Source organism: Stegodyphus dumicola, chromosome X2 (genome assembly GCF_044657685.1).
Source record: "Stegodyphus dumicola isolate Sdum_Otavi_A_Nest chromosome X2, ASM4465768v1".
Lineage (NCBI taxonomy): Eukaryota > Metazoa > Arthropoda > Arachnida > Araneae > Eresidae > Stegodyphus > Stegodyphus dumicola.
Window position 1 is genome coordinate 22947132 of NC_140781.1, and position 15099 is coordinate 22962230.

Here is a 15099-nt window from a genome sequence, read left to right on the forward strand (position 1 = left end):
TTTTCGCACACGCAAAAACCACGTTTTGAAGACACAATTTAAGCTAAAAATCCGAAACAAAAACAAAAAATTTAGATAGTAAAAATGTAAAGTTTCTAACCAAAAATATTTGACAAGAATTCATGTACACAGCGATATGTTTTAACTTCAAAAAACATCTATGATTTGCACATTCTAGGCAGCAAAGGAATCTACGAACTATGCATACCTCGCTCCATAAATTAACATAACAGCAATAAATTTCAAAGAATACCATGTACACAGCATTCTATTTAAACTTAAAAAAACATCTACGAATTGCACAATCTAGGCATTGCACACAAATCAACCAAATAAACTAAATTACAAACAATACTATAACAACAAAAATTCATGGTAAAAAAAACAATGAACATAACATTCTACAAAATAAAACCTGTAAAATAAAATGCACTTGCCATAATACATTCCTGAATAAAATTTCCTCAGTCACACATCTCTGAACAAAAGTAGCATGATTTTGCTATATCACATATCTTTCCGAGATTCAAAATTTCGAAAGTAATGATAAAAACTTCCTCTAAAGTTAACTTACTACACCATACCCACAATCCAAATCTTAAACTCCGCTGACAGCCACATACTTTAGCAGCAACCATCTGACTGCAAATCCACGCAAGAACTCGAGTTCTCATAGCAGCTCCACATTTTGGACTCAGTTTTAAAAGTCCCACAGAAATTCCAAAAATACACTTCAATCTTCATAAACACACCCGTGAACAAAAGACTCGTTAACAACTCCAACACCGTACCTTTTAATAATAAATTTACTTTCCACACAATTTAAAATATGCAACTGAAATCTTGCCGCCACGTCTATCATTGCAACATAGGCCCATTTCAAAACACTCACGACACGAACGAATGAGCAATTAAATAACTCCAGCAAAAGATTTTTCAACGCCAACAGGGTTGCCATACAACATGCAATCGCGTCAAAAACTAACGCAGAACCCAAATCGTCACATTAGGTGAAATTAGGGTGCATATAAGAGTAGAGCCCAAAACTCCTTTCTTTGAGATGGTGGGAGGGTACCACTTGTTGAAAATGATTGGCCGATATCAGAGACGACTTTTGATGAAGGGGAAGTCGTAAAAGAAAGCGTAAAATGTACTACTTTGGTGGTAAATTGACCTGATGTAAATAACAACTTTTTTTCTTAGTTCTCAAGTTATATGAAAATTATCAGAATGTTAGGCTGGATTTTGAGATTTCTTTTCAACTCAAAGAAACAAAATAATCTGAAAACGTATGATAATACACTGGTTATCATAAATTAAGGAAAAATCACAAAAATCATGATTACTGAAAAAGTTACATGTAGAATTTTATGAAACTTACCTGCAATATACAACACATAGTAAGGTATCAAATAACATAAAAAGAAATTACCAGACAAATATGGTAGTATAGAAATTAGTTCATGAATAAAATGAGCAAATCGAGGATGTCAGTTTGCTATAGTAAAAGTACCTTCAATATGGAATATAATCACCTCTAGAAGCAATACAGCATATTCAGCAATGTGTGATGCTTTCAATTATGCGGTCTATCAGTTCCATAGGGAGCGAGAGCCATTGCTTGAGGGTCTAAGCGGGTGGATTGAGAGCAGCTAGACGTCTCCCTAAAGCATCTCAAATGTGCTCGATAGGATTCAAGTCCGGGGATCGAGCTGGCCACTCCATGTGCATAATTGTTTCCTGTTGAAGATAATCATATACGATGTGAGCCCTGTATGGTCTTGCATTTGTCGTAATGTAACAGGAAAGCACCACCTATTGCCCTGGCATATGGACACACATAAGCATCAAGGATGTCAGCTCTATAAACATGAGCATTCACGGTTCCCTTTGAAAAAACATGGAGGTCTGTGCGTCCACCCAAAGAGATGCCACCCCAAACACAGACACTGCTTCTTCCGTATGCATTTCTTTCATGGATGTTTGACGGATGATAACGGGTTCCAGGTTCTCTCCATATCAAATAACGCCTACTATCACGTTCTAGACTAAACCTGGACTCATCCGTAAAGAGAATAGCCCTCCATTGCTCAGGCGCACAGTGGACATGTTATCGTCCCTCCTATGGCGTGACTTGAGCAGCACTCAAATGGTTGGTCGCCTCGCATACAGACCACCTTCGTGAAGCCTTCTACGCACAGTTGACGTTGACACCAACCTTCCGGTGGCTGCAGCAAGGGAGGATCTAAGAAGAGTTAGAGTAGTGGTTCTATTCCTGAGTGCACATGATGTCAAATATCACTCATCGGCGCTCGTTGTAGCAGTTGGCCGTCCTTGGTTGAACCTCCTAGGTGCCAAATCTGTGATTTGAAATTGCCTCCAAAGTCTATGAACCACAGGACTCTCATTTAGCCATCTGGCCACTTCTGTTTGACTTTGTCCTGCCTCTAGTCTCTCAATGGCTTTCTATCGTAGTTCTGCAGGCAAGTGATGCCTGGAGATCATTGTTACAAATTGGCTATCTCAGATTTCTGATGTCACTATCACAGTGAAATATGTGGGCTTGCTCTCAAACATGTGTTGGCAGTAGCGATAAAGGCAAAGCATATTTTACTTCCCTTAAATAAAGCTAAGACTAATCTAAATAAAATTCATGCTTTATTCCGTAAATTAAAATAAAATAAGCTAACACTGTAGCCTTTACATTTAAAATCATTTGAGTGAAAGAAAATTAGCATTATGCTAACTCATAACAAAAAGACAAGACATTCGCCGATACCGGCGTGCATATATATAATACTCGGCCAACCCGCCGATCTTGACGTCATCGGCCAATCAGGGGCAACCACGTTAGCTTACCACTGATTGACCTCCGATCAAAATTTGCATGAGGAAAACTAAAGCCAACAACATGGACTTTTATGCTCCTCGCAGATGACGCATTCCGAGTGCAGTGCCACTGATTTGCATATTGCAGTTTTACTCAGCTACTCTTACTTGGCAACCATATTCAAATTTTACGCGGTTTGGCTTATTTTTGAGGCAGTTATCGCTTAGAACTTCTTATCAGAGAGACACGTTTGAAAATGATGCACACCGGGGTACACATTTTATTATCATGTTCCTGAGGGAAGTTTCGGATTAATAATGGAAGAAAATCCGTTCATCGAGTAATCCAGAGAGGCGTGAGATGTCAGACACAATTTCAAACCTCTAGAAACTCCACCAGTTTCTCTGCTGGAGGACCAAATTAAAGATGCTTCAATTTTTTGAAGTTACGTGAGTTGATCTCCCTAGGCCTGTGATACTGAAAGGAGGACAAAAAGCATGGATTGTGTTATGCACTTGTAGTGTATCATGTTGTACATCTAGAGTTAGTCATATCTTTATCAACCAAAGTTTCTTCTCAGTTTTAGAAGCTTTATTGCTCGGCGTGGTTACCCAGAAATCATCTATAGCAGTGATTCTCAACTGGTGACAAGAGTAAAATAACTGATACGCAAAGAAACAAAGTATTTTTAACTATTAAATTCCAAAATTAAATATCCCAACATCCTGCTTAAGTTTTTTCAACACCCTTAAATTTATGCGATCTCAGCTTTGTTTAAGGTCAATAGCTGGCCGCTAAATATTCTTTTAACCATAGCCATAAAAAAAATTTGTCATAATGTTTTAAAGGAGTATAGGAGTAAGGATGTTGTATTCAATAGGATATAAAAATGAGTTCCTATGAAAAAGATTACAGTATCTCATTAATTTAGTTAGCATGTCCTCACTTTATGTCGCCATCATTTCTGGGCTCATATTTTCAATTAGAATAATTTTTTTATGCCGATTTGCTGTCTCTAACAGCGTGTATTTTGTCTTCTTGTTGCTTTATATTCCTTACTTTTGTACATGATTTGAGAATATTGTTGTTTGTTTTTGGACCTTGTACTATACTGTGCATTTAAATTTAGCCATAAAAATTCACCATTTGGCATTATTTAGCCTAAATAGCCATAAAAAATTTGTCATAGTGATGATTTAAAAGGAGTAATAGGAGTAAGGATGTTGTATTCAATAGGATATAAAAATAAGTTCCTATGAAAAAGATTACAGTATCTCATCAATTCTTTTAGAGTTGATTGATTATTTAGCATGTCCACACTTTATGTCGCTATCATTTCTGGACTCATATTTTCAATTAGAATAATTTTTTTATGCCGATTTGCTGTGTCTAACAGCAGGTATTTTGTCTTCTTGTTGCTTTATATTCCTTACTTTTCTACACGATTTCAAAATATTGTTGTTTGTTTTTGAAGAACTTGTACTATATTGTGCATTTAAATTTTTGTGAAAACATAATAAAACAAACCTAGATTTTCAAAATGAAAAAATAGCTAGGATTGACTAAGCATAAAAGTGATGATTCACAGGTGATAGATCGAAGACAATCTACTAGCATTAAGACTACTGAAAAGAAAAGAAAAATTGTTTATTTTTCTCTGTGATTGAAAATTTGAATTACAGAATTGTTTATTTAGTGAATTATTGTTGACACGTTTAAAGCATATTTAGTTGATATTTTTGGAAAGTTAAGTGAACTAAATTTAGGATTATAAGGACAAAGTGTTAATTTGTTTACCATTAGAAATAAAACAGTAAAACTCAAGCTAATAATCAAAGAATTGGATGATAATATTTTAAGCTCTTTACTACTTTTAGAAAGTTTCTAACTAAAAATAATTTGAAAATAAAAGAAGAATTAGCATCCAACGTTAAAAAATATTGTTTTTCATTGATAAATAATTTCACCATTTATTTTTCTGAGGATTATGAAAAAGAAAATTGGATTAGTTCAAATGTGTACCTGAAATTTTATCTTGTGAAGAAAAAGAACAATTGATAGAAATTTCTTGTGATCGAACTCTTAACTGAAGATTTCAAAAATAACACACTTGTTAACTTTTGGCTGAACTGAAAAAAGAATTTCAATAAAGCTAGAAGGCATTTCAAACAAAGCTATTAAATTTTTATTGCCTTTTTGCAGAACCTATTTGTGTGAACAAGGATTTTCTTCCATGTTAAATTGAATTGAAAATAAATACAGAACAAAATTAAAAGTGAATCCTAATTTAAGGTTAAAATTAAATGAAATAAGACCAGACATAAAGAAATTGATCTCTCTTAAACAGGCGCAAATTTCACACAAGTTTTTATAAATAAAATGGTAATTACTTTTTAATCTTTTTTATGTGTGAATATTTAATACAACTAGCCAATAGGTTGTGCAAATGGCAAAATATTTTCAATATTTCTATTGTGAAATTTAAAAATAATCATTGTAAAATGTATTGGTGGTACTAAAGTTTTTCAGTTTTTGTTTAGATGGTATGTGTTAGTCAAAAGGTTGAGAACCGCTGATCTGTACTGATTAAGATTTGAATTTTGTTGGTGCTGCAAATTTAATTTGTTCCATTGATTTTCCTGTTGAGGAAACACTTAAACAAGACTTTAACAAGAGGAAACACTTAAAAGAATACAGTGGAAGCTCGGTCCTCCCTGAGCCACTTAGTGGGGAGGATTCTGGGAGTTCCTCATTAGAATCATGAAAAATATATTAAGACGTGTCTGAGCTTTGAATTATGAAGAGTTGATGAGACTCCTGTGTTAATATAAAGCTCTTCAAGCTAATTCAAGACCTTTGACATATATTTCTGAAGATCACGATAAACTAATTTCACTGATGCCTTCCATATTTCTACAGAATATTCAGACAGTTAGTGTAACAGACCTAGATCTAATTGACAAACAGGATTTAAAGAAACAGCAGAGATACCTTAAAATATTGAGAAAAAATCTCTGAAAGCAATTTCGTGTGGAGTATCTCGGACAACTGTTACACTGCAAAAATGGTAGAATATTATTCAAATCCACATTGGCGATATACTTCTTGTTGAGTGACTTTAGAAAGCGAACAACCGCTGGTAAAGGTACTAGAGCTTTATGCAGGAAAAGATGGAGACATCTGAGTTGCATGACTGAAAACTTCAGTGGGGGAGATAATGTGACCACTTCGGAAAATATATCTGTTAGAGACAGAATGTGGTTCACTTTCTTCTAATACTAACACTGCTATTACTTCAGATCCAGAAATGCCAAATGGGAAACAGGCTCCTACTGTTTCTGACCTAGATGTATCGACTATTGATTCTTTGAAATAAAAAATCCGTTGGTTCCAGATAGTCTTATGGCTAAGAGAGATGCGATAACCACTAGAACTGGTAGGACTGTTAAATTACCTGCAAGATTTCTGCAGAACTGAATGTGAACTCTATTTTATTTGAACTTTAATCGTTAATATTTTTTTTTGTGTAACTTGGTATATTTTTTGGGTATGTCAAAAAAAAAAGGTTGTAATTTGTATTAATTTATACTAATATAAAAAAGAGTTTTGATTGTAAGACCATTCATTCAAAAGGTGGAAACAATGTTACATCTGTGCCTGCTTTTTTTTTTCCCCTCGTACATGACACTGCAACATAAGTTTGTCTTGTATGTATTGACAACATCATCTTTGTTGTGTTCGAAGAAAAAAAGTCAGCCATGAGAGAGCTGATGTTCCATAAATGTAAATAAAATTATTGGATTAAAGAGATGGAGTCATTTAAATAAGTACAAATTTAATTGCAATATAACAGATATGTCCTTCTAACAGTTTTCTTTTTTTTTTTTTCTTTTTTTTTTTTAAGAAGAGAGAATGTGTGCTGTGTTAGGTATGAAACATCTGTAAAAGTTAAACATGTCTAAAATTCTGCAAAGCTGACTAAGAATGACTGTTTAAAGGAAATTTAAAGTACATTTGACTTTGTGAGGAAGAGATTCATTTCCGTTTTCTGTAAGAAGAAAACCTAAGAAATCGATAGATGTTCGACTAAAAGTACATTTTGAAACGTTTATGCAAAGTTCATTTTTCTGAAGTTTTGAAAATGAAGCTTTTCAATCCCTGCAGTGTTTCTCGGAATCGTCGGAGGCCATGAGTAAGTCTTCAACAAAAGTATAAACACCATCTAAATCTTGCGTTAGTCCATCTATAAAATGTTGAAAAGTCATTGTTGCATTGCACTAGCCAAATTGCATATAGTACTTTCAAATAAATCAAATGGGGTACACATGGCAGTCTTATAAATATTGTCAACATTGATAGGTATTTGATGGCATGCCTTAATAAGGTCAGCATAATCAACAATTTTAGTGCCATGCAGTGCTGTAGTAAAATAGAAACACAAGGTGGGTGAATATTTATCTTTTGTTGTCTAGGTGTTCAACACATGATAATCGCCTATACATCTCCATTCCAGAGTTCTCATTTCTGGAATCTTGAAATGGGGATTGCATAATTTTTTTTAAGGGTTTCAAATGCCCCAATTGCGTCATAGTTTGAAATTCTTGTTTTGCTATTTTTAAGCAATCTGGAGCTAACTGACGAGGTTTCACTATCACAGGAGGACATTTAATAATAATGTAATGAACAGTATTGTGTTTAACATGTTGATTAGGGTCTGGTAAGTTGGTCGTAGAAAAAACTTTCGTCTAAAATTTTGTGATAATGTGTATCACTGAAAACCGGTTTCACTGAATAAGTATCTGCTTTTATATGCAGCATGTAGTTAAACTTTGCTTTTAAATCTTTGAGATATTTGCTTTGAAGATCGGGCACTAATTCAAAGCAGAGAAGGAAGTCAAATGTAAGAATGGATGTACTAACATTATCTATTAAAAAAGTCCAAGTAAACTGTTGTCGTAGTTTTGAATCCAAAGAAGTGTTTTTTGACAAGAAGATGAATAGTTGAAAAATTAGTAAAAAAAAAAAAAAAATGTTGGTTGGGAAGAATTTCATTTTTGAGAATTGTTTGCAGGAGGAAAGTACACGCCAGACTCAGTATTGACCAGAAGTGAGACATTTGTATTGACCAAGGATTAAGGCGTTTTTGTTATGGAGTACTGTTGCAAATAAATGCGATTACCCCCACATCTTCATTAATAAAATCCGAGTTGGATAAGAGAGAGCATTCGCAAAAGAAAATAAAAAGAAAAGCCGATGGGCTGAGGTAAGGAGATCAATAATAAGCCCCATTTATGGACAAAGACGCTAACTACCTGTGGTTAGCCACATTTGTTCTGTTGCCACAAATGAACAGGCGACTTGAAATTTGAGGTAATGAATAAGCTGCCTCTATTCTTTGCTGGTTTTATTTCCCTGCCACGAATAAGGTTTTTCTGAAATGCCTATGATACAAGCAAATGGAACAATATCTTTTTTTGGAATTGCTTCTTTCTGGAAATTTATTGTGATCTCCTCAATAAGGCAATCGGCACACAAGAAATGAAAATATAATCGGTACATTTAATTTTTCCATTTCTTAAAATAACTTATCCTCAGTAGATTGAATGACTGTGCAGGAAATGACACTAGTCCCAGAGATGGGATTTACTTCTAAGATTCTGCTGGCAATTTTTGTAGCTTTGTCTTAAGTTAAATTGGAAACTGCAGCACAAAGAGACTGAATGGACCAAGGCAAAAGCTAAAGAATAATTCTAACATCCAGTTATCAGGAGCATTTAAGGAATCTGTTCTCCGTTTCATGATCTGCAGTAAATCTGAAGTGGTAAAAGAAATGTGCTGACACTCCTAATAAGCATAAAGCTGCATCAGATCAATTGTAAGCCATAATTTAGATGAGATGTACATCAGCCATTGTATAAGTCTTAACCGAAAATAAAAGTAGAAATTCAACTGAAGAAAATGAAGTATGCTGGATAGGAAACAAAATCATGAAATGATCTATAATTTGTGCTTATCGGTGATCCAGAGAATAGTCAACATAATCTATAACTTTTGGTTTTGAAATCTTGAGAGATGGCGAGTCATCAAAAATGAGAGAACATACTAGATACTTGAGAATTTTCACAAAAGTTGATTTAACGATGTCCTGAGGGCACCATTTTTAGATGTGCAGTTCACCATTGTCCATGACATATTTGATATTCTTACAGCATTCATCAAGAACTTGAATCAGATACCAGTGCTGCGTTAACCATGAGGCCGATTATTATCAGCCAGGAGGGTTGCAGTTCACTCATATAATTACATTACCATATACTATAAAAAATTTATCTTAAGATTTCAAATGACAGGCCTCTGTTATCTGCACTTCTTTGAACTTCTGTTTAGGGTTTCCATTTATTTGCAGGTAATGAACTTCCGTCCCTCAGCAATACAAATCTCACGAAGGAAGAAAAGAGAGGCACTTTAGCCTTTGAGCTCAATAATCTGGTTTGAGTGAAATGAAAGACCATCACCTAGTCTGGTCAAACAAAGCTGTGTTAGTGCTGAAGCGTCAATCAAGAAAACCTGTGAAAAAATATATCTTAATTATGTAAATCATAAGCTTGTACTGGGAAAAATTGAGCATAGTTTTTTCATTGTTCATGTAGCACCATCTGTTGAGGGCTGGAGAAAAATCCTGAAAGTGCATATGAATCATTGCAATAGGAGAGAGAGAGAGGTGATGTAAGTTCTCTGTGATAATCTTCTTGGAAATTGAAAATTTCAAATTACAAGTCCTTTTCGAATAGCTACACTAGATTTAGAAGAAATGCTAATTTTTGAATTGTAGAAATGGTAGATTTACACAGTTCAATAGTCTCAATAGTTTTCGATAGCAATGTGGCAAACCCAGAATTTTGAATAAGTTTGTAAATGAATTTGAAGTCATATTTCTCTGGCAGGAAAGGAATCTTCAGGAGTTGTGTTCTTGTTTGTGTAGAAGAAGAGTATTTCTTCACATTAGAAATTCATTTGGAGATGATATTTGATTTTTGACTATTTTTAGGGATGAAATGAACATTTGCTGGAAATAACTAAGTGGTCAAACTTATATCTGATGCACACTGGTTTAGTGTCTGTCATAAGAAATGGGACCAAAGACAACATGGGAGATTATGGCAGCCTAATTAATCATGGCTCATATAAAACAGATCATTGGTGCTTTGGCAGGATAATATTTATGGATTTTGTTGGCGAGGGATGGCAAAAGTTTTTTTTGTGAAAAATTTTCCTGCTCCTCTCAGTTTGTTTTAATTCAATGAAGATGATCGGAAGTTTAACATCATCAGCTCTAGTTTTTCATGAACTGTTTTAACTTAACAACTATTAGCCCTTGTTGCTAAGCTGCTTCGATATGTATTCAGGGTCTTCAACCACTGACAATCCTTGGATGATAACCTTAATAAGAGACTACTCTTTTATATGGATAGTAGTACAAAATTGCATCTCAGCTTTCCTGAAAGCACCCAAAGTAAACCTCTGGTATCAGCGAAGTGAAAATTTAATGGAATTTTTGTCTCTGGCACTGAAGCATTTGATGTTATTTCACTAAGCAATGATCTTTTATTTTGATTCCTTTTTAGTAACTTTGCAAAGAAGGGAGAAGTGGTGACTGTATTTATACCAGAAGCAATGGATGGAACAAAACAAATTTGAGCATACTGCCATCTGCTGATGAAAATAATAATGAAATATAGCAATTAAGATATCAGAATATTAGAAGTATTAGGAAGAACTGGATTGGAAATGATGTCTTTAACTAAAGAAGATAAATTAAGCTTCAGTGAAATATAATTCACCAATGAAGGAACCTTTATGCAGTGGTTATGCAATTACGCATAATTTGTACAGTCCCGAAGTTAAAAGTATGGTTAAATTTCAAACTATGATTAGCTATCAAAATGTTATTTATTTCTGCTTTTTGGCCATGAGATTTATGTTCTTCTTTAACGCAAAATTTTAATGATCTCCGAGTTTAGCTGATATATCTCAAACCACATTGACAAGATATACTATAAATTACTCAAGAATTAAAGTCAGGTATAGAGGCTTTAAAAATCGAACAATGCATTTTATTGATAGAGAGAAAATGATCCAAAAATTGAACTTATGCCCAATCCATGCAGTTCTATAACTGGTAGAAGGATAAATTGGAATGATGACAAGGTTATTAATGTTATTTCTAACAGTGAAATGTTTTCTTTGATGGCATTATGAAAATTTTTTAAAAGCTTTATAAATGGAGAGTCCTCCATCGATGGCTGGCGTAGTGAGGTGGCGTAATTTATCATGGAGAGATAAACAAACAGGAAAAGGTTTATGGTAAACAGTGGTGCTGAAATCTAATTTATTGTAACTTATTAGGATATCAAGGAAAGGAAGTGAATTGTCAGATTCAGTTTTAAAAGTGAACTGGATGGGTAGATCAATTAAATTCATAACAAAGAATGTCTGGGATAATTTTTTTTTCTTACAACCAAAAAGTAAAACATGTTATCTATGTAGCAAATCGAAAGCTGAAAAGATAGTTTTAAAAATAATTTGATCTCAAAATAGTGTGTGCAAATAGTAGCAAGTAAAGGACTGGGGGAATTCCTATTGGTAGTCTTTCAGTTTAGTGATAATTATTATTTTGGTAAACAAATGGATTTAATTTATAGAAACTTTAGTGACACAAATTAACTTCTCAATTTCAGTATGTGTGGAATCCTCAATGTCTCATTTCAACACATTTTAATGCCGAGTGGTAAACAGGGAGCATTCATTAGTAAACAGCAAGTTAACTTCAAAAGAAACCATAACTGAGTTCTGAGGGCAAATATCTTAAGATAAACCATAACTGAGTTCTGAGGGCAGATATCTTAGATTTTTACTCATTTTTTGACAACTTCAAAACTAACTTTTTGCAGTGGAAATATTATTAAAAAGTAAAGGGAAAATCAGGAAACTAAAAATATTTGGATAAAGGTTATGATACTGTTAAGCCAGAAAAGGTAGGGTTGAAAAGTCATTCCAATTTTTTTTTTTTTTTTTACTTTGGGAAGAGCATTGTACAACATTGGAGTTGCATGCGACCCAAAACAGACAGCTATCTGCATACCCATGTTGCCATACAAATGCTTTTTTAGCAACATCGTAGGTTGCCACATAACTATTTTGGTGACATGCTGCTTTGCCTCGTGAATACTTTTTTGCGACTTTTTATTGGGGATGTGGATAATCAGAAAATATCCTTTTTTCCTTGATGATGTTCATGGTTAAAGGTATTTTGGCAGATATTACTGTGATAATTGATTTTTAATTAAATTTTTAATTTGAAAAATTTAGCTGTAATGTTTGATGCTATTTTCTTTTAAAGTTAAAAAAAGGGTGCGCAGGGTATTTTTGAAAAAATGTTATTTTTATTAGTGCTTATTTTTATTGCTTTGTGAGTTACTTAAAATTTATTTGAATATAAATATTTACACTGGCATTACACTTAATTGAAAAATACTTTTAGGTGTTCTTCCTATTATTTATATTCCTGTATGTTACATCATATTGTCTTATATCAGCTTTCAAACGAAAAATTGATTTTTATGCAGGTAAGCACAAAAATTTTTTATATTCCATCAATGATTTTTGTTAAATGCTGTAAGATAATATTGTAGGTGATGAAATTAAAAAGGGCAGTCATAAGCGAGTAAGAATTGAATATCAGGATAATTTGCATTATAGGACAATATGAATCAAATAATTTTCTGAAGAAAAATATATATACTGTGTTGCTTATTAGCCCATCATCAAATGAAATAAATGAAATGTATTATCTTAGCTCTCATTAGTGTTTTTTCAAAGTATGTCAGTTAAAAGTCTTTATAAGTTTGTTATTTAATTTTGTTTTTTTGTTTACTGAAGAACTTAATCTAATCAATATGTTTTTTATGTTTAGAAAACTTTTCCCACAGTTGAAATGAGCTGTTGACAGAAGTATATTTTCTTCATGGGAGTATCAAGTTGACATACTTAATCTTTCAAAAGAAAATTGTTTCACATGTATTGTCCTATAATTGAAAAGATCTGATTTTTTGTGGGTGTATTTATATTTTTCTTTGTTTGAGCAGTTAACTTTGGATTACAGCAAATAATACAAGAACTATCTGCTTAAAGGAAGGGATGTGTATTTTTGTAGAAATACTGTGATGTAAACAAACAAAACTGAATTTGTTTAAAAACAAACTCTTTGTTCTTCATTAGAATTGCATGCTGATTAAAGTAATTACTTTTATTATTAATGTGTGTTAATTAAATTGTATATTATTTTTTATTTATCAAAAATAATTTAATAAATTATCAAGCATTGCTAATTAATACAGTATTTTAAATACTTCTAAACAGTTACTGCCAATTTCTGTTGTTTCCAACCAATTTCATCTGCTAGCAGCAGAAAAACTTATCTTTTGCCAGTTAAAAACCAACTTTGCTAGAACGATTTAGTAGAATATAAATTAGACACAAAATCCTCTAACTTGGAGTTAAAAAGCAATGACCCCCAAATTGGATATCATTTCAATCCTCGTAAACGTACAAAATATTAAATAGGGCAAGTGCACCAGTAGTAGGCCGTTCAACCAGTTGTCACTGAAACTAGAGAAGTGTAGTGTAAATATATGAGATGCATCAAGGAAGTAATAAATTACACTTTTTAAACAAGCCGAATGAATTTTTAAATGAAACTTCATTTCTTGAGCTGTTTTCTTACATCGTTTCCATGGGAGTTGAGATATTTGCTATAGTGCGTGACCAACTTATGTATACCTTTCCCAAAGAAAGTTCCAGCCAGTGATTAGAGTCATATCTTAACAGCAATTTTTGTATCATCCTTGTTTTGAAAGCACTGACCTGCAAGGTACAAAGACCAAAAAGTACAAAGAAAGTGTAATAGTGGAATTACAGATTAAACACTCCCTCCAAAACAAAAGTATGATCAATGACATAAGCAAGAAAACTGCAACTAATTATTGAATGAAAAGCTAAACTTAAAATAATATTAACTAATGCAAAGCTTAAATGTTAACTTAAGTATCTTTTCTTTTATGTTGAGCATTTCTCTTAACCTTTTAAATTTTGCTTTTGGAAGAACTTTCATGAAGATACTGCTAACTGCTCTTCAGATTTCACATACTTTATAATGACAGATTTTTCTTCATATTTTTCATGACTAAAATGGTAGCACTCATCAATATATTTTGTGCATTTGTGAAATATAAAGTTTTTAATCAGCTTAATAACACTGTGGTTATCAGCAAAGATAACAATACCGTCTTTACACATTTCACTTTTAACCACATCTTGTAGAACTAGTCTCAATCACAATACTTCTTTCACTGCAGTTGAAGCTGCAAAATACTCAGCTTCATTGGTAAAGGTGGAAACAATTGATTGTTTTTGACTACACCAAGTTACTGAACCATTGCTAACTTAGAAAATATAACCAAAAGTTGATTTTCCTGTGTCTACATTGCTAGAAAAATTTGCATCTGTGTATCCAACAGGATGGCAAGTATCATTAGCTACTGGAGAATAATCGATGCCATAGCATGCTGTAGCTTTCAGGTATTTGAAAATATGTTTTACAACATTCCAGTGTACTTGGCCAGAATTGGCTTGAAATCTATTAGCTATACTTACAGCAAAAGCTATATCTAAGTTGAAGTGCGCGGCATAGAATCTGAAGTATTATTAATATACTATAAAGAACAAACTTCTTTAAATAATATTATTAACGAGAAAACAGGACTGGAACAAATATCTAGTGGCCTTTTGAAAATAAAATTCCAATGACTGTTTATCTTTCGAATGGTCTTTGTCTGATGCCTTTTTAAGAAAATTAATGTACAGAAATTAAAGATAAGAGGAAACACAGAGGATGCTACACACTCCCTTCCCAGTGAAAACGATTAGGAGACACAATCCTTTAAATCCATGTGGTGTGGTTGTGATTGACCGGCGCCAAAATTCCCCCCCCCCAAGGTTCGCACTTATGTGCAGATCTGGGTAATCCATGTGCCTATGGGTTTCAAGAGGCTGCTTATCATTGTCTTTTATGGGTTCATGGTTTCAGTCTATCAATTGAAATTCTTTTGACTGTTCATTAGTTTCAATGTCAAAATACATTGCTCGGTGTTTGATAACATAAGGCCCAAGATAAACTGGCTGCAGAGATAAAGTGGCCATGTTATTGTAGA

The 15099-nt window shown here is 33.3% G+C and overlaps 1 protein-coding gene across 2 annotated transcripts in view; it reads left to right on the forward strand.

Moving 5' to 3' along the window:
- The window catches only part of lili (LMBR1-like protein lilipod), a 119995-nt gene that overhangs the window by 12242 nt on the left and 92654 nt on the right, over positions 1-15099 (forward strand). Inside the window, exon 2 of one of the 2 annotated variants that reach the window (XM_035368080.2) lies at positions 12372-12456. The exons of the other annotated variant lie outside the window; for it this stretch is intronic. Coding sequence (XP_035223971.2) covers positions 12372-12456 — 85 coding nt within the window. The remainder of the gene's footprint in view (positions 1-12371; positions 12457-15099) is intronic. 2 annotated transcript variants of the gene reach the window in all.